Raw genomic sequence first — 21,683 nt, 5'->3', positions numbered from 1 at the left:
ACTCAGGAAAGGCACTGAATTGCCATTTATAACTTAATATTGCTTTTTGGAGAAAATCAGAGGTTTTTATTTTTATTTTTGTAATTTGACATACATAGTCAAAACTCCACCCTGAAAGTAAGCTATGCTTTGTCAGGAAATACAAAAAGTGCAGTAAAAATAAAACGTGCATTTTTCTAGCTCATGTACATTAGTGATACATTCAGTAATAAATATATTATAAAGTGCTTTTCAAAAATTTATGTCTCAATAGTTAGTTATGATAAATTCCACTTTCTGACCAGAAATAAAGCAGTGTCTTTCCTCAAGAAAGCTCATTTCTACTAAATAATTTTTAAATATTTAAATCAAAACATTTTCACAATGATATGGAAAAATCTACACAGTCTGTAAGATGGAATGGCTGAAAGGAGGAAAGACATCAGAAAGCTGGCATAGAAAATGAATCAACTAAGCTAAGAAAACTTAATTCTTTTTGTAGGACATTCTCTTTTAAATCAACACTAAGTTGCAAGTCCATTAATTCTTTAAAACTGACACTTCATAACCACAAACCCAATGGGTTTATGCTCCTACTTCCTCACAGTCATTAAGATATTCTGACTTTCTCCCTTCATTTAAAATGTTTATACCAAAAAGAAATAATCCTCCTTGCATGACAGCTTATTTAAATTCCTGTGCTGCTCCATAAAGGATGAAGGATGGTGCTGTAGATTGTGAAATGCCTTTGTGTTTGACCAGAAGCAGATTATTTCAATAGTGCACCACGCTCTACAGTCCATTTTAGAGTGAGCAGGAACACAGTGACATCTCTCTGCTGTGAAGTATGCCAGCACCAACTCCAGCTTGGAGAACAGAGAATGACTTTTGTGCCTCTTCTCAGGAATAAGGCATTGATGTGGCAAGTGAATGAGGCTTCTGAACACTGTTTTCAGAACACAAACTGACATCTCAGCACACCAGAGATGCAATAAAACTTAATGAGTGACTCAACTGATCACATTTTCTTGAGAAACTACACTGCTCCAGTGACATAAACAGCAACTTTTCCAGTAGGAACGTGTTAAATAGTTTCCTGCACCTCTCAATCATGCTTGTAAAAAGATCAAAACTCAGGATGAAGCTCTACAAAACACCTTCACCAGTGAAAGTATATAGCTAAAATTGTATCTGCAATGGTGCTAGACTTTATGATATAGTATTTTGGTGACACCCTTTCCTAGTAATGTAAGGAAGATAAGACATCAATAGAAATCAGAAATTTATCACAACGTGGTCAGGCAGTTGGACTGGAAAGGGACTGTAGGTCCCTTTTAAATTAACTAATCCATCCAATTCTACTAATTACATCATAATAAACAGTTATTAGCACATGCAGTCAGTAAAAGTGACTCACTTCTCATGTAGAAATGGGCCAGAAATGACCCATACATGGTCTAACATGGTCAGCCAGCCATTCCCTCTCTCCTCTCACAAAAGCGTGATACAGAACTGCCCAGCTCTGCCTTGCCCTAAACTTAATCATGTCTAATAAACAATAAAGTTAAATCAGAAAATGATCCTCCTCATAGCCATGGGCAGAAGGAAAGAACTTGATGGCAGCTGAGACAGACCAAGCTCAACCCTCCCTCTGACAGGAGAACAAGAAAGCACCCACAACTCACACATGAAAGCACCCATAACTCACACTGGTTTCAGTAAATAGCATTATTCAAAATAACTAGGCTGCACCAAAGGTAGATTGCAAGAAGACACATGAGATAAAGACAATTCTCAAGGCTGTTAACACTGTTTTTGCACAACATGAAGGAACTCATGGGCATTAGTTTTAAGATGTTTTAGCACAGGTATGCATGATTCCACATGTGCTCATCTTCACACTTCCAAGAACTCCTTCTGAATATGAAGAGTTTTCTGATTCAGTATTTATTTGCACTTCTAAAAGCAATGAAGCAGAATAAGGGCAAGAAGAAAACAAAACAAACAGTCTTGGTGAGTAAAAACATTTAATGAAGATTTAACTCTACAAAGTCTACTTTTCTACTGATACTAGCAGAATTTTTGGAAATGACATGAGGGAAAAATATTTATACCAACAAGCTAATTAATCTGAATAAAAGCTAAAGGGACAATCATAAATTTAAATCATAAATTCAAATGCACCTAAAAGAAAACAGATAGTCATTACATTTTAATACCAAAATTAATAATTGTTAAATTCCCCATTAAAAAGCACTTTACAAGACTTATTTACTACAATAAAAGTACCTGCAACATTATTCTGACTTTGCATAATTTTCTGTTAATTACTTACACTTAGCAATATGATGGAAAACCTAATAATGTTTAGTACTTATATAAAGGGACAACCTGGAAGGAAACGAAATTCCAAATGGTTTTAAATTACCCAAAATATGAAAGAAATTTTTATCTTCCCTTCATTTTCCAAGTACTTATTCAAGGGATCAAAGCATGTTAACACAACTGCTTTATTTAGAAGTATTAAAAACAAGATGACTCATCTCTCCTACACTTTGTTCTCCCCACTTCATCCCTGCTCCCCTGCTGAAAGAATAACATTAGGTTTTGTTAATGCTCTTAAACAATATAAATCTGTATTGGAAAACTATCATGATTAAAATTAAAGAAATATTTATTTCAAATATATTTGCTTCTGATATTTAAACACATATAAAAGCAAAATGCTTCTGATATGAACAATGTGGAACTAAATAAGATATAAATTATTAAAAAGGGGATTACTGGAAACAATGAAGGTCAAAATGAATGTTTGGTTGAGACCAGGAAAAGGAAGTAGTAAAGACAGGACACAAACAAAAAGCAAGTCTTGACTCCATGAGCAATATTAAAACCTAAAGGAAACCACTTTGCAGTTTGAGTAAGTTTATTAACACCAAAAGGTCTACCTATCATAATCCCATTAAAAATAAGAACCTTGATTAATAATAATTTAAAGACTTTCTTAATTAGAAGCAAAAATGTAATTTTCCTGTAATACGAATAATATTTTATGTAAAATAATTGTATCCATTTTTTTCATGACACTTTCCACTGTTTATTTATTTGTCAGCAAATCAAGCAACCTGCTGACCTGGACTGAATGGAGAAGCCAGCTCTCCTCACAGCTCTCTTCATATATTTGAAGACCAAACAAGGAAGCTAAATTTTCCTACTGTGTTATATTGCCAAGTGCTCAAATAAAATGTATGTGGAAGGAAGAGCAGAAAATATATTTGAAAAGTAAAAGAGGACACATTTAAGAATATTGCTTTTAAAACAAATTTACATAGAAAACACAGATTTCAATATCGCACAAAGCAAAATGTTGCACTTTTCTATTTAAATATTTAAATTAGTAGAAAAATTCAATATCAATATTGCAAACTAAAAAATACCATGGACAAAGAAATGCTGCCTAATTGTGCATGTCAACTTTGCATGCCTTAGACCCTCTTCCAGCCATGATGTGGTTATGAAAAAACACAGTGCCTTCTGGAAGGAGTCTTGAATCACATGGAGTTTGTAAAAAATTGTAAAAAAAAATAGCATCTTCTTCAACCTTTCTAACCTAAAGATCTTTTTTCTATGTGGAATATATGCACAGAGTTTCATATATCAACAGAGTTTCAGAATATATCAACAGTTCCAGAGTACAGTATGGCTACTCTAAAAGAATCTAGGTTGAGTATCTTGTCTTTGAGTACGGGAAAATCCAAGTAAGTGCAAATTTTAGGTAACTTCTTCCCATCCACCAGCATCACAGCACAGAGGTATCTTGATCCAGATATTAGAATCTGCTTCAATTCCTAATGATAGATTTTTCTCTCACAAGGTTGCTCAGTCCCTTTTTGAATCCACATAACATTCAGGACCCACAGAGTGTTGTGGTAAAGAGTTCAACAATTGAACTGCTGTGTAAAGAACTATCTTAGGCTTGGACCTGATACCAGTTTCTATATGTGACTAAACTTTCCCCTATGTCACATTCTAAATTCTCCTCTCAATCATTTCCCCCCATAGGCTAAGAAATCTTGAAGGTCTTCCACTTTGACTTATTCTTGACTTCCTCCAATCTGTTCCATAGGAATACTGTAGATTTATATAATGGTAAAATTAGGGTCTCTTTCATTCTTCGTTCTATCCTTTTCCTAAAAGTATTCTGACCTCCAGTTCTTGTTCTAGGTGGCAACACACAGTTCATGGTTAAAGATTATGTACCAGAATATAATTTCCTTTTTCAACCCAAATCTTTCCATGTCACTTTACATTTACCTGAATGGGAATTTTAAGTGCCATTGTATCCTTGTCACTCTGTCTCAGACTGTCTTTCTGCTTTTCTTGGTTTGTAAGTTGAGTTCTATGCTTATTCTAAATGAGTTTTTACCAGCTGCAGGCTTTCCTATTGTGTTAGTTGCTTTTCTTTCCTGATCATTTGTGATGATAATGTACACAATGTACACAAGTACAACGAGCACACATAGGAAAAGTACAGACATCTGCAGTACTTTCTGTTCATCAACTTAAAAATGTATCTTAATATGAAAACTTTCAACTTGTTATGCTACCTTTTGTTCAGATATGAGATAAAGGAATATCTGTTTTGTTTCAACTTCATCTACTGTGCATTTCAAAGTAATTGAAATTGACCTTTTTAAAATTTCTAATCAACAAAGTAAGTTCCTTCACAGTGAATAAAGGAGAAGTAGGTGATACATCAAAATACCTTTCCCTTAGTACTTCTCAGAGGTTTTCACTGTCTTCTCTGAATTAACTGATAACTACTGAGCAACTTTATTATGTCAAAACCAATAACAAGAAAAGGTTCACCAAAGATACTTTAACTGCAAACTATCCTGAAATGTGTTTAGTGGGGACTTTTATCTGCTCCCCAACAGCAGTATTTCTGTTCACCTCTTCTCTTTGACATTTTAATAATAACATAGCAATTAACATTTCCTCTGTGTTCAGTCTCTGAAATAATGCGATACAACAGAACGCAATAACAGAATTAAAATAAATAAGAGTATCTAAAGTATACTAGGATAAAATGACATGGAGACATGTCTTTTTAGTTGGTAGGAAAGAACATCACATCAAATTTAGAAATAACCCTCTTATAATGAATCTCTGTTTTAAAATACAACTTAAACTGCAGGTTGAAAGATTATCACACAGGAAGATAAAGCAAGCTTTGTATGAATCACTACTAATCAGCTATCCTCAAAAAAGAAAGTATCTTTGATTGAAATGCTATATTAAAAAGTATAGAAAATATGTACCTTAGTTCTTTTTAAAGTACCAGTTGTAAGTTTACAAACTACATTTTAATTACTGTTGATGAGCATGATAGAAGTTTTCCTGCTCATTACTCACAGTTGCATACCAGTTTGCCAGTTAAATCTTCATTAATATTCTCATTTCTAAGTGCTTTGATGTGATCAGTGCTTACTTTCTGCTAGGAAAAAGGCATAAAACACAAGTTCAAATGCTTACTGGGTTTATGAAGAAGAATACTGTAAGAAGGATTGCTTTGACAGTTTTATTAGATTAACACAATCCATCAGCTTGCACAAGATACGTTGCTCTTCAAAATGCAGGTATGGCAACTTTCTAAGTGGATGCTAATGCATTTAAATTGAAAAGCATTGGTATCACATCTTTCCAATGCAAATTTCAACAGAAAATAAACTGAAATACACTGAATGGCATCTGATAACAGCATTTATAAACACAGTCTTCTCACAAAATAGTAAGTTAAAAAGAAATGAAGCACAACTACCTGTATGTTTTCTCACAAAGATGAAACTATATTTTTTAAATGTACATTGAATTTGTAACTATTTTACATATATGAAAAACTACATGACAATTTCTGGAATTGTTGAGCTATATAGGTAAAAAAATACTACAACAGAAATTGAAAAATTTGCAGGATAGTCAGCATGGGTTTAAGAAAAGCAGGTCCTGCTTGACTACACCAGACTTCTTTCTATGACAAGGTGACCTGCTATGCTAGGTTCTGTTTTATGGTTGCAAAAATAAATTATTAATTTTATTATGCATTTTACCATGTAATCATGATACAGCAATGTCATCAAATCGAAATATATGTGAATTTTTGTTAACCAAGCACAAATAGTTTGAAATGACTATTGTAAAATGTGCACAGCTTTTCCTTTTTTTTCAGCAGATGTTGAAGATGCACTGAGTAACATTAGATACTGACTAAGAACCATTTAATAGACTGCACCAATTTCCATATAATAACAAAATGCACTACTGACCTTGACATAATGTCTAATTAACCCAGGATTATGTAAAATGGATTAAACAGGCTTAGCTGAAAACTTATGTCACTATTCACATTAGCAAGTAACTGAAGGCAACAGGAGATGACGGGAAGATGGGAGCAGCCTGGACTGAGGTTCCTACAGGACATTGCCTATAAACATCTACAAGAACAAACCTCAAAATGAGCACCATGGCTACTGGCACCACACTGTTCAAAAACCCAGAAGTTTTCATTTCCATGGCTGTAAAAAATACATCTTTAAAACAACAACTTAGGAGGACTGGAGAGAGAAAACATTTTTAATTTCAAAAAAACCAAGGAAAATACAAAAGCTGCAATTGAAGTACTTGGAAACAAAGATAGAATGGTTGGTGAATTGTCAGTGCTGCTTAAAACAGCGGAGAAATAAAAGCTAGCCTGTGTGAAATTAAAGCATTGTGAACCCCTGCAAATGGAATGAACAGAAATCACAGTAATCAACTAAATACAATTGTGCTTTATTATTCTGATAAAGTGGGCTGAAGTATCCTTAGTGTAATAATATTCAACATTTCAAAATAATAGTAGCTAAGTTCAGTATATAACCCACTATAAACATTAGAGAAAAGGGTATTGTTCAACTTCGCAAATTACCAGAGGCACTTAAGAGAGAATTGCTTTTTAAATTCATTTCATAAGTTACCTTCAAATGAAGTCTCCAAATTCCAATTTTTTGCAACTTCTGTCAGCATACACGAATGAGAAACTTGTGCCATTTGGAACACACAATTCAATTTCTATGTGATTGCATGAACTCAGTATTTCTCAAACATCAGGGTCAATACAAACTAAGAAAGCCATATAAAGTACACTGTTCCTTTTTACAAATAACTTCTGAATTAAACAAAAATCAAGTCCTATTTTTTCCCTCCTTACTGTGGAAAAATACAGTTCCAGAATTTAATCCACATATCTCCAGCTTGAATCAAAACTTGTCTTCCTTCAACTGCCACCAGTCACAACTTTCAAAAATACAACAGCAGATGTGGAGTCACCAGCTCTGAAAGATGCTTCCCACAACAGCTATTTTCACTTTGTAAACTCTTTCTTTCATTGTTTACAAAGTCATGACAGTACTGCAACACAGCAATGATGCTCAAGTTGTGATTCAGATATTATACTTAGTCTTGAGTAAGTGTTTTAAAGACATTGAATTTTAGCTTCATTGAAAGTTATTGTTACTCTATGGAACATTATTGAAGACAACTGAGTTACAAGAAATGAATCTTCCCCAACAACTCCCCTGTACAAGTTTGTTTGTGGTTTATTGTACATAGTGAAAATGAATTAGGGTTTAGCCAAAAAGGTTGAACAGAGGAACGAATGTTCATTCACAGACATATGTTTTCAAGAAGGTAAATAGACTAGGCAAAATTTAAAACAAAACAAAAGATGGAGTCACCAAATTAGTTCACTAAATTAAAATATGCAGTTATTATTAGTAATAACTGATTTGTATAGTCAATCAGAATAACCAGTATATTAACTACATATTTCCCCATTTGTACTTTCACAGTATATACTCTGTTCAGAGATCTGAATAATCAGGACAACTTTATTTCTGAACTAGTGCCCAACTGAAGATTTTCATGCTGAAGTTTTTTTGTTGTGTAGAAATGTATCTTAACAGCTAAAGGTGGCAGAGATTTAGTGAAATAATGGTGACTAAAAACAGCCCAGAGGACTGCTGAAATCAGATTTCGCTTGAAAATCATTGTCCATTTCTGATGCCACGTTAGGCATCACTTTAGAAGTTCGTCATATTCACCTACAGACTGCAGCATCATTAGCTTTATTTCAGTTTCATACTACAAAAAAAATTAATTCCAACTAAACACAGAACAGCCAAAATTTATCAAATTTACATATACTTTGAAATAGTTGGAGTTTTTTGATCAGTAGTTTCTGATCTACCGCTGGGAGAACAGAAACTAAATTGGGATAACCATATGAATACTTACAGAGAAAAATGTCAAGAAAATGAAAGAACTGAATAATGGAACATCTGAGTAATGACAAAAGAAGAAAATTACATATTGTATCTGATTTAAAAGGATTCATATTATTTGTATTAGATGGAAATTTAAAAAAAAAATAGGAATTGGGCTTTTTGAAATTCTGTGAGAGAAAAGTACAGCACAGATTGTCTGTAAAATGTAAGAGAAAAATATGTTGAACAAAAAAATCCTATGCAGAATCTACTAGAAAAAGTTATGAAATAAGAGAAGCAAGAGCTCTATTGAGGAAAAGAGGAATTCTTGGTATCAGTAACTGTTGTCAGCTATCTCAGGAGAACTGTCATGCAGACGTTCTGAAACACGTATCTTAACTAAGGAAGGCAGGTCAGGAAAAAAAGTAGATATGCAAATCATCAGCATAAGCTGACAGTGAAGTTGTAAGAAAGTCTCAGATCACCCATGAGCAGGATGGAGGAGGAAGAGTGAAAAAGAACCAAGAAGCCCTGTGAGACAGGAAGAAAGGGCAAAATAGCTCTCAAAATAGACAGCCAAGGACAATGCAAGTGGCAGAGCAAAGCACAAGACTGTCACGTATCAGGAACACAAGAAAGGCCAGAATATTAAAGAAGCAGTCATCACTACTGGGACCTAAGGACTGGAGAAACAAAAGAAGATAAGTTCTAATAATAGTTCTAACGAGGTTGTGCATTCCAGAAATAAACAGTAATTATACCAATTTCATAAGCCCTTCACAAGGATCTATGCTGCTGTAAAGAAGCTATTTTTACTGTATTTTACTGGATTTGTCAAATATTAGTTTGTCCTTTCTCCCCTGTCCCCCTAAAGTTGTGTTTGAATTTCGGTATTATGTCTTACACAGTGGCTAAGAGTTAAAATGATCTTTAACATTTAATAGATTTTCTGGGCAGGCTGCCTTAGCTATGGATGTCTTAATAAATTTGAAACAAGGAACCAGAGAACTGTACAACATGTTAGGACCTTTGAACATTTGTTCAGGTTTTAACATCAACAAGACATCAGAACAAAAAGGGAAAAGTCAAATGGCAGTCATGGTTTAGTTGTTAGTGCTCGCTTCTATGAACAATAATAACTGACACAACTAACTGGAGCTTCAGAAGAGAAAACTAAGTAGATTTAAAATACTAAACTAAACAGCTTGCAATTGTAGTGTTGCCTTAAATGTAATGTAGTCTTAAAAAATCAGAGAAGCTCAGTGAGGACGGGCTCTATGGGAGGAAGGAGCATAACATTAGAGCATATAGATGTAAGGAATTAAATTTGCCTTTTTGTCTTCTTGTATAGCAACACAATTCTCTTCCAGAGTTTGGTCTTTGAGAAGAATATTCATTTTAATAAAGCCTTCTTCTAGAAACATTTGCTACTTCAAAGTAGCCAAGGAGTAAAACAAACTGTTTCCTAGACTGTATCTAACATTCTACAAGTATTCTATACTCATTCATCAAGATCCTGATCAATAAAGCACTTGAGAGTACATGTTTAAAAACAAAAATTCACGAGTTGTTCTATTGAAGTCAATGGGACTATTCACATTCTTCAAGCTAAACTCAGCTAAGCATAACAAAAAGTACTTTCTCTCTGCATTCACAATCAACTTTCATTTAGCCACAGAAAAATTAACATCTATTTCAACAGTACTGGAAGCTGCCTAAAGAACTTAAGCTTCCTATGCATATCACTGAGTTTTGATTTCCTGGTTTTTCATGTCTAAATACCTTCCTTATAAAAAAGCATAGGTTCTTATCTTTTTCCTTCTTTTACTTTCCACACTGAATCTTCCCTGATGTCAATGAATGCCTCCAAAGAAAAATGGACAAAAATTAGCAATACACGAACATATTTCTAATTCACACTTACTGACATTAAAACAGTTGATCAAGTGGTCAAGAATCTCACATCATTAGTCTTTTCAAACATTATTAAAATAATTTTAAGTCACTTTTTGCAAAAATGCAGAGAGCTTCCATTTTGAGATGAAGGTTTTAAAATCTGAGTGCCTACCAGCATGCTGTGTACTTATGCTACAAAGTTAATGAAGATGGAGTCAATATGTTCAATGGAGCCTAAAACGCATTCAGCTGATAAGCCACTCTAAACCACACATCTCATAAATCACTCTAAATCTCTCTCCAGGCTCCTGAATTTATTTACTGGGTGAAGCTTAGCTACCCAACACAGCAATGAACACAAACTTACAGAAAGACACCTATCTTCTTGCATTTATATCTCAAACTGAACCCCACCTCTGCTGTACAGAGCAAGCCCACTGGTAGAAACTGGCCCCCAGACCAGGAACTTTGGAGTTCTGGATCTGACAGACCTCTAAACACAGAAATTCCCATGTATTGGCAAGTAACAGGCAAACCCATTCAAAGGTATGCATTTATTCCAGTTAACAACTTCAGCTGTCATGGGGAGTCACAAACAGAGGCTGCCACTGTCAGTTTTGTATCTGCCAGTGCCAGTGCTAGTGAGGCTGCAGATCACAGCTGGGAAGCTGAATGGGCACACTGCTCTGTGCTAGAATGTGGTCCAGCAGAAAATCAGGACCCACTTAGTCTGCTTTCACTGAGGATTTGAGAACCCTATCTCTCCCCAAGAAACCACAAAATAAATAGGAAAAAGTAACAAACTAGACTTGGATGATCAAAAAAAGATATATACACACCATTACAATTCTACAAATACCATCTGGCTTTTTTCTGTTACAGAAGAAAACCTGTGAGGTATATTCATATATAAACCACTCTCATATATGAATGAGAGTATTCTAAATTCACACTGAAAAGCTGAATTATTGTTTAAGAAATTTGTTTTTTCTCTCCTGTGCATATAACCCTTAGGTATGTTAAAGACTGTACATAAAGTTGTACATATATATATGGTTTAAGCAGTGTGGTTCTTTTTTTTAACAAACACTCTTACGTTCTTTTCTTTGAGTTTTCCATTATTTCAGATTGCACTTAACATAAGAAAAGCAATAAGAGGTTAGTGACTTCAGTAGTGCTGTACCACTGAAATATAATTGCCTGCCTCAATAAATTCCTAATGAGCACAACTCTTGCCAGTGGAAGGTTGCCCTGGCAACAAAATTATTCCAGAAGGTAACTACCTATTTGGTAGAAGGCAATGACACTCAGTTGTCTGACAAAGATTTGGAAACTATAAAAACTTTTTAACTGCTCAAGTTCAACAGAAACTTGATGTACCAGGACTCTCTTGACACAAGAAAATACTGATTTGCTGAATACAAAGGGATTGAGAAACTTTGAGAAACATTTGAGAATGAATGCAGAGTCAAAACAAGGGCATTATGTTAAAACAGGTACACGTTTGGATTGTCAGTCTTGCAATAAAAAGTTTTTCTCTCACCTGTTCTGTCTTCCTATGGTTCCAAATAACTAAATATGATTTAAAACATACTTTTACATTTAGTTTTAAAGAGAACAATGTGAAAAGGTTTTCCTGAATTATAATGGAAGTCGGCAAGATCAAGGCTGGGCTCAGTAGACAGTAGGATGGTGAATTCCAGCTCTGAGGCTGAGAGATAAAAACATTCCCAAGAGAAAACAACAGGTGGCAGGATCAAAAGTAGAGGCATGACCTGAGTAGAGCCTCCTGAAGATACTGATGCTTTTTAACCCAGGAGCTGTTCTCTCTTACAGTCTATGGCAGGTAGTGACAAAAAGAGTCACTACCAAGACACACAGTATTTTTTACTTTTATTTCCTAAGAAAATTAAACTTTCATGTTCACATTTTATAACTGGCAGGAAAGGTTATATCCCACTATGTCTGTCTCCCCTAATCTGGAACATTCAGCCTACTAGCCAGTTTCAAATTGACTAGAAATTTGAAAGACATGATCCTACCCACATGTTAGTAATTGGATATTAAATATTCATATGTCCAGACACATCTTACAAAGTAACTGAGAGTCTAAAATTAAGTTATTGTCAAATGAGAAAGTATTCATATACTAAGAGGACAAAAATAACAGAACAGAATCTGTGTTGTTCAATAAAATACTAAGGGGTCTTGAAAAATTTTAGTTTGGTAGAGATGCAAAATTATTCCGAATAGCTTTTACTGGTAAAAAATAAAGTTGGCTTCAAAAAGTTTCAGAAAGCTGTTGTGCCACTAAGTAATAAAATGACAAATGAAATGCAGTCTGGATATATACACAGAGGTAAAAACACTGCAAAGCATAAATATCTGATATGATCCATTACATGAACCACTAAGACAGTCAAGATGGACCAACCATGAACAATTAACTGATATATTCACCTTTGAGAGGAAAAATGGATTCTCAGCACTTCTTGAAAATTGTAGCAATATTATTTCTTAAAATTTAACATTAGATGCCTACTTTTAAACAAAATCTCCTTAATCAAAACCTAGTAATGAGGTACATAAATGATACTAAGAAATAAATGGGAAACAAATATTTCTGTTACCATACTGGTCAATAAAGCATGAGGTCCATTATAAGATAGTGTTCATTTTAATTTTCATGTAAGTCAAAGGAATGAAAAATACACTTCAGTCTTCCTTGAAGAAGGGAAGATATAAATGGTGGTCAATACATTTACATTTTCCAGGAAAAACAGAGTTTATTTTGGACAAAAAAAGCATTGGTCTCCTCAATTAAGAAAAAAACAATAAATTTCAAGAAGGAAAAAAATGTATTTTTCTAGACCCACCTGCAGGATTTCAGGAAGAAAGACAAAGCTGGCAGGCTCCACCAGCTTCCCTATTGAAGTTTGTCTAAGGGATGCAACCTGAGAAATGTACTATCTTACTTAGAGGGATGCACATCTGAGAAATGTACTACGTACCAAGAAAGAAAATCTGCTTTGGAAAGATGGCAAATAAGGACAAGCAATCATTCTGATCCAACACTAGGGCTGAAATCACAGCTCTTCTCTCTCATCCTCTCTCCCTTGCACTGCCTGTGGTACTCATCAGCCTCCTCACTTCCCTAATGTGAAGAAAACTAACAGATACTGCCAAGGAGCTGAGGGGAACAGAAACTAGAAGAAAACCCTATTTCAGCAGTGAGACAGTAAATCAACTCACCACTACTGTCAAATTCTATCAGTGTTATTATTTGCCTTTTTCTGTGTCGTTTGTTAATCTTTGTAACTGTTTTGCATTTTACATGGTAGGATTTTATAAATTCTTTCATTTGTGCCTAATTTTACACATTAAGCTTTACGTGCCTTGGTAACAGTAAAGTTTTCCTCACACAAGAACAGGGCAATGCTGCAAAGTAGGACAGCAGGGCACTGTAAACAGTACCTACCTCACCTCCCTGGTTTTGTGTTTCCAATGAGTCTGAGTGCATTATTCATGTCAACTGCATCAGCTACTTACTGGTGAGCTGGCAATACAGCAGTCAGCTAAATGGTATGAAACAAAAATGCCTCCTGGCAGGTGAAAATATTAGGCTGCACACTTCAGCTCTAAACATTCACACAGCATATGACAGCATGTATTTAGAACCGAAAACTAACATACATAGCTGCTACTTTATTTTCCTTTTCTGTTTTCCTTTTTCTGAGCAAGTTTTTAGCTCTGAAACTTGTGTCGGTGTCTCTTCTGTGAATGATGTACTACTACTATGGTGAGTTACACAGAGAAACCACTGCACAAAAGACAGCACAATAAGGTAATTTATGTGAGAACATCAGATCAGAAGGTAAACACTAATGAAAAATACATCCACTCCATTCCACATGAAAAATAAATTAAGTACTTTTACGTCTATGAAAATTCCTATCCTGTTTGAAACACCAGTTAGTATAAAACCTTGTTATCTTGCATCCAGATAATTCGATGGCATTGTTAGAGACTTCCCTCCAGCTGCAAACTGCCTACAAGTCAAATGCAGTTTTGAACTCGATATTTAAGCAATTAAATACACTAACACTCAAAACTAAACACTGTTCTGCTCTGAGTATTGGTATACAAGCACTGACATTCAAGTCCTGTATTACCATTTCTAGTCAAGGATGAAGACCTGGGAATGGCTGCCACCACTGAAATGGCATTGCTTCCTATCCCCAACACAGGAGCACACAGCTACACAAACACAGCGTATCTTACAAGTGCCTGAAGGACAACACACATTTTAAGAAATTAAATAAATAAAAATAAAAACTTCAGTGGAAACTTCCATCAAATGTCTTAGTTTGTCCTTAGAAAAAAGGATACTTTCTGAGATTTGATGGTAAGCATATAAAATATTTATCTAGAGTAAGACAGCACAGATGCTGAGCATTGAGGCATCTCTACCTTTTCTAATACAGTATGTTAAATCTTGAGTTAAAGTTAGAAGCCCACAGAAGTCAGTTTCAAATAGCAAAGCAATCTTTAAAATAGTGTCAAAGCATCCTTCTGTCAAGGACCAAATATAAAACTAACTTGTATTTTGTAAGTCCATGGAAATGTGTTAAACACTTATATATACTGAATAATTCAGCCATCACGCCACTTTGTTTTATCAATCCTTTGTGCCAAAAAATATGATAACATATAAGATAAACAGGCAAGATATAATAAAATATAAAACTCAGGTCTTCTGTTACACTATTCTGGCTTGTGGACATGAACATTCATATTTATCAGTTTCAGTTCTATGGATTTAAATTTTAAATGTCTTGGGTATAACTTAACAAGCAATTGGTATTTTGAAAAAATTTACAAGATATTTAAAACAAACAAACAAAAAAAGAAAACCCAATAAAAAACCACCACCAAGGCCTGAAACAAGTGAAGAAGTGGGATAATTCACTCATCAAAATGCAATTCAGGTTAAAGAATAAATAAAACTAAATACTTACAGCTAAAAATCTTTCTCAACATATCTTTTGTAAGCAAAATTCATAACTTTTCCTACTTTACACAGTTCTTCAGAAGACAGTAATGTATTTTAGTGGATTTCATAGATACAGTTACAGAATAACTGTGAGGATTTGGGAGCCTTTCCAAATTTCTCTTCCCCTCAACTCTAACTAGCTCAAGCACAGGTATTTTGGATACGTTCAACGATTTACTCCACAGCCCCTAACAACTGACTGATGAATCCTAAATTAAACTAGACAGAGAATATGACTCCAGCCAGAGTACTCTTACTACCATGCATTCCACCACAGAGGTGGACATCATTAAAGTGTCCAATTCTATTCTCACAAAAGTCACTGGAAGGACAGTAACAAATGCTGAGAGACAGAATGCAGTTCCAACACCTCCAGCCAACAGCAGTTATCTCTCACACTAGGAAATACACAACAGCAGATGATTTAAGCGTGTTTTTATTCCCCTGAAAACTCTCTGTTGCAGTTCAAGAGAAACTGGGGCCTGCTGTGAGAATCACCAATCTAGAATTTAAGCTGGAAACAGCACAGTATTTCTTTTTCCACTGAAACAGAGGAAAACAGACAGCTTGGAGAAACAAGGCATGGTTTCAGCTTTAATGGGGAAAGAGAAAGACAAAAGAGAGGAAAATATTATTTTCCATGAAAACAGCGCAGCAGCAGCAGATCCTCTCTTTCAAAAGGTGCCAGTGCTCTCTTCTCACTGGATTTCTGCAGGAAACAGAGGCAGAATGCACTCTGGGCACAGACATGAAGGGACCTGACAATTCTGCCTGCCTTCCTATTCCTTCCACATAAGGAATCTGACTGTCCCACCTCCTGAACCCTCATCTAACACTGCTTCTATGCCATTCCTACATCATGACACACACTGGGACTAGAGATGTCTGTAAACAGGGCCTTCAAAATGCCCCATCCCTTCCCAAGAGCCACAAGGTAGGCAGAATCTGATCAAAAGCCCAACATCAACAGTGTAGGGATGAATGCCTGTAGTCCCTGCTGATGTTACATAACAACATGAGCAGTTCACCTTTCTGAACCTAAGTGCAGGTAAAGCTAATTCTGTTTACAGTTGTTCAAGATTATCAGAGGATAAAAGTCAGTACAGGCACATCCTCAGTACCCACTGAAATGGCAGACAATAAAACTGGGTAAATCTAAGCAGAACTCCCATGTGTCCTTAAATAACTGTTTTAGGACACATGAGGTAGCAAACGCAAGCCTGATAACAGGAACATCAGCCTTTGAGCACAGAAAGAAAAGTAGTTAAACATCTATCCAGACCTTACAATTATTATTAGGATTGTTCCTCCCATCTGTATCTGGAAAGCTAATTATATTTCTTGCCTTTACTCATTTTATGTGTCTCTTTCCAATCCAACATCACAGGTCCATCCATAGGTAAACCCTCAGAAAAACTTCTTGACCAATATATCTCTAAATGAGAGGTATATTTTGGCCTATAGCAGCTTTACAGTTAAAAATATGAAACTGAGAAGAAAACCAACTGAACAAACTCTGTCTCTGAAGTGTTTTCCATTTGGAAAGCAGCACTGCTAGTACAGCTGTAAACAATTAACTCAGAAATCACAGGCAACAGAATGGCTTAATGACAAGTTGGGTAAAAATCTTTAACATTATTGCTTAATACCTTAGCAAAAACTTTGCATGAACTTTACTGGCTCTTGCAGGTTCACTGCATTTATTATCCATAGTATCAGGGTGAAAAGATCCATATTATAGGCTGATAATCAGTGTAATACAAGCACAACTGAAATCTGATTAGCAACTTGAGGAACTGTTTGAAGTTGTTGTAGAAAAAGGTGTCTAAGATATTCTTATTTAAATACACTGTTAGACAAGACATGCATACAGAGCAGTCTACTAAATAATGAAAGCTAGAAAACAGCACAAATCTGCTGCACCTGCTGAGTCAAAATACAGAATTACTCCTTAAGCTTGTTTAATACACAAAAATAGTGCCCACTCTGCATATGAGAATTCTTCGTAGCTGTTTGGCTAAAAATACCTTGAAGAAGGTATTTAATAGATATCCTTGGAAATCTCATGCAAAGAATTAAGTATCAAGCTTTTAAATACATCAGATTTTTTAAAAAATTATAATTAAATAATCAGAAGCACTTATTACGGATAAAGATCCCACTGAAGTGCAACTTGCGAGGTGCCTATGGACTAGCAATGAGAAAGGGCTCCTTTCAGCCTGGCAATAGTTTGAGAAATTAACCCCAGACTTCCTTTTCAAAGGAAAAATTTCAACATTATCATAAAATAACAGCTCAGAGATGACCTCAAATTGAAATTCTGTCAAAAACGTATCTTTTTGGGGCACATATCAGTAGTTAGCTGGATTAAAGAGGTTCTCTTACATTATTTTACCATATAGATAAGGCTAATGATCAGGTACCAAGAGCAGTGCTAGAGGTAGCATGGTAAAAAACCTTCAGGGGCTAGAAATACTGCACCAACAGCAACAAAAATTATTCAAAAGGAGATAAATTAGTTACATTAAAACATTTAAATAGCTCACTCTTTCAAATTATAAGGAAGATCTTACAAAGAATAAATTTTTTACACTGGAATAAAATTCCAGGTAATAACAGATATCATAATGAGTAACAGATATTATAATGAAACAAAGGAGGTAAAAAACCCTCAGATGAAACCAACAGCCATGTTCAATTCAGATATTTGTTGATGATAACCTCTGCAAGGATACCACCTCTTAGACCAGATTAACAGTAGAACTGATAGATTCCTCATTTCCTAACATGATCTTATCAGATTTGGATACCATCAGACTTCACTGAAACAACATACTGGACTCATTAAATAAAGAGCAAGCAGTTCTTCACCCTCTGGATAAATGATCTAGTAGACATTCTGGCATTAAAGTGTATGAAACTAATAGAACTTTTCTATATAATGAATAGACATAAAGACAATGATATTTAAAGACACTACATCTCTTTACAAGGCGTAAATTATGAGTAAATATCATATTTAATGATTAATACAATTCAAAATTCTTAAGAAATTTTAAATATTGTTACTTTTCCCTCCCCCACCAACTTCAACAATGAAGTTGGTAGATAAGGAAATGTAGTTTAAACATACAGTTAAGAATTGCAACCAGAAGCTACTGGAACACCAAGTAATAGAACTAAGAATGCATAAACCACTTTCCTCGAACATCAATTCTTTCTCTTGATGATAAGAAAAGAAATTATTGAGGAAAAATAATTACCACAACAAGAGGTCAGCAATATCGAGTTTTGTCTGAACAAACAGTAAGACAGAAGACATGACAAAGGACAAAGGCTGAGAACTGAAGACTGAAAGCTAATATTAGATTGAGTAGTTAAGCAGATGGACAATAAGAAGCCTGGAACACAGGATTGATGGAGGGCATTGATTAGGCACAATTCAATGTTCCACTTCTCTGAAGAGACAGAAGGGAGTACTGACATTGAGCGAGTGTTCAGTTTACTACTATAAAATATCATGACATAAAGTGCTTGGCTTTGAAGGGCAAGAAGACTGAAGACATTAAATGTGTTAAATAGTGGTGATCATTGAAGGTTTTTTCTCTTATTGTGGTGATACTCAGACAACACTAAAGCAAAAAGTTCACGAAAAACCACTCACAAAGATACTGGCATGTCAAAAACACATTATCAGAGTTATGGAGGTTTAACAAAGTACTTACTTGGTATGTGTCCCACAACCTGATGGTACACCGTAAAGGGACTTCTCTCATCAGCAAGTTATTCATCCAACGGAAAGCAAATTGCAAGTATTTCACCTCATGCTGATCCAAGTGCCTATGAACTTGCTCTGAAGACAGAATAAACAGGTATTTTACTGCAGCTTTTCTGAAATCTTGAAGTATTAAGTTCACTGTCTAAAACAATAAAATACTCCTCCAATCTTGAGAAAAAAACTTGTGGTGGTGCATGCAAATTCTCACAACCAAATGAGAACACTCAAAATATAAATTAGTTAAACATTACACTGGACTGATTTTTGTGCCACTTCATAGATTACATAACTGGTCTGAGTTCCATTATCTTAATAAAACATTAAGATCAGAGTTTTACAATATACAAAGTTATAATGTGAAATCATTAGGTACATATATCCTCACTAATTTCTTAGGCTACAAATTTTCTGGGGCAACACAACAAGAAACATGGTTTCCAAATATAATGGCCTCCAAAAATAAAATGTTGGCAATCAAAAAGGAAAATTATTATATTAAGAAGGTAAAGAAATATAAGGAAAGGGCATGTAAAGGTTGCATTCACTTCAGACCAGAAAAAGTGAGATTAATGTGTAGGAAATACAGTGAGAAAACTTAACTAATTTGCATCTTAAATAATATCTTAGTATTACAAATAAATGCAAATAAAACCAATACAAATCAGTGGTTTCTAAACCAGTACTCTCACACACTGTGCTTTTTGTAGAACACACAATTTGAAAGCTGTGATAAGCACTTGCATGGGTTATTGCTAGAACTAATCTACTACATGGTGTGGCTATATAGAGAGAATTTTCTGCAAAAAGGATCACAGACATTCTGTTAAGAGGCTTTCGTTAACAGGTTCAAATATGACATTAGCATGGTGTAGATGACAAATACTGCAGAAATGCTCATGTCTTATTTTGGACAAATTTATGACAAGAAGTCTTTGTTAAAGCCTAAGTAAGACATTCCTGCTATCCTTCTCTATACAAATACATTCTTTAGAGATTTTTGCTGCCTAGATTATCCCTTCATCCAAATTCACAGAGGTGTATTACCAGCTAAAACAATGAGTAAATGTTCATCTTCCAAACTTTACAAATCTAAAAATATCTAAAAAAGGACTAAACCATTAAATTAATTAAAAGAAAAATCCCAAGAGTATGGAAGCACTATTACAAGAAACATTACCTAGAGATTAAGGTAACAGAAGTTAAGTGACATTAAATTATAATAAAGACTGAAGCGGTAAATTTTTTTTTTTTTTCCCTAAGAATGTATTTTTGGCTACATGAAAGTGTCAGCCAATATAAAACAGTTGTTTCAATATGGAAGCTGGAAGTACAAATCTTTTAGTTTTTAAAAACAATCAAAAATGAGGGCTTTTTAAAAAGATAAGACATCACAACACATGACTCCAAAGGTCTACTTAGCACATCTTTTCTCCAATGATAACTAAAAACAAATATCAGTGAAAATTTATTAAGCAGTGGTATTTCTCCATAGTACTTGTCAGCCTCCATTTATCTGTGGCTAAAGCAGTCTTCAGCAGACCTGGTATTTATGAAGCTAAAGTCACACCCTTCCACAACATAAATATAAACAAATATAGACAAATTCTTAAATTGTAAGGCCCAGAACTGCACATGATGCTCAAGGTGATACTACACCAACAGTGAACACATTGTGATAATAAACAGTGGGATAATCCAAGTCTTTTGGCCAGCTGGCAATGCTGTGTTTGATGCACCCCAGGATGGGATTTGCCCTCCTGGCCAGGACAAACCCTGATCCCTTTCTTCAGGGCTGTTCTCCAGCCCCTCCTCTCCCAATCCACATCTGTGCTCAGTATTACTTCATCAAGGGTGCAGAGCTTGTAACTTGTTAAATTTTCAAATCTTAATAAATCATTGATGATTGCCTAATGCTCCAATCTAACAAGATCCCTCTCCAAGGCATCTTGCTCCTCAAGAGTCAACAGTGCCCCTCAGTATAGTATCATCTGCAGACTTGGTAATGTTGCATTCAAACCCTGCATCCAGATCACTGATAAAAATATTAGTAAAATAAAAATAGAGCTGGCCTTAGGCTTGAACATTTAAGGACATCACTGGTGAATGCTCACCAGCCAACCCTTTGAGTCCTGTCCTCTGCCAGCTCTCCACCCACTGCACCCTTATTAGATCACTTAGATTATTAGACTCACACCAAATACTGAATTACTATTGTGTGTCTGCCTTTGCTTTAGAAAAATTTAGCTGCAAGTTAAATATACTGAAGTGAGATACTTAAATTTATTATCTGAATGTCACATTTGGATACCTACATTACAGAATACTATGATTCAATAATCTAGTACATCAAGCAGGACGCAAAAAACAAGGCAGTTTTATTTCTAAGCAAAGTTACTAACTCACAAATTTTTTTTTCTTCACACAGCAGAAACAATTTTCATTTGGTTGTTTGTAGCCATTAAAAGTAAGTAATGAAGAACAATAAATTGTGCCAGTTGTGATATTTCAACTATGGTAGTTAATGGGCATAATGAATTTCTTGAAAGTTGCTTTCTAGTCTAAACAAGTTGAAAAATGGATTACTAAACTCTGTGCTTATACCTAATTGATGCAAGACTGGAATAGAAGATGCATTGAGAAAAGAAGCTAATTCTTCCTACTTTGTAAGTAATCG

General features: G+C 34.8%; 1 protein-coding gene across 1 annotated transcript in view; it reads right to left on the bottom strand.

The window, feature by feature from the left end:
- TBC1D22A (TBC1 domain family member 22A) overlaps window positions 1-21,683 on the bottom strand; it is a 139,411-nt gene that overhangs the window by 47,211 nt on the left and 70,517 nt on the right. The window contains exon 11 of the mRNA XM_064422124.1: window positions 18,957-19,084. Within this exon, the coding sequence (XP_064278194.1) occupies window positions 18,957-19,084 (128 nt within the window). The remainder of the gene's footprint in view (window positions 1-18,956; window positions 19,085-21,683) is intronic.

This window comes from Passer domesticus, chromosome 5, assembly GCF_036417665.1.
Source record: "Passer domesticus isolate bPasDom1 chromosome 5, bPasDom1.hap1, whole genome shotgun sequence".
NCBI classification, from domain to species: domain Eukaryota; kingdom Metazoa; phylum Chordata; class Aves; order Passeriformes; family Passeridae; genus Passer; species Passer domesticus.
This window is presented reverse-complemented; position numbering and strand designations above follow the sequence as displayed.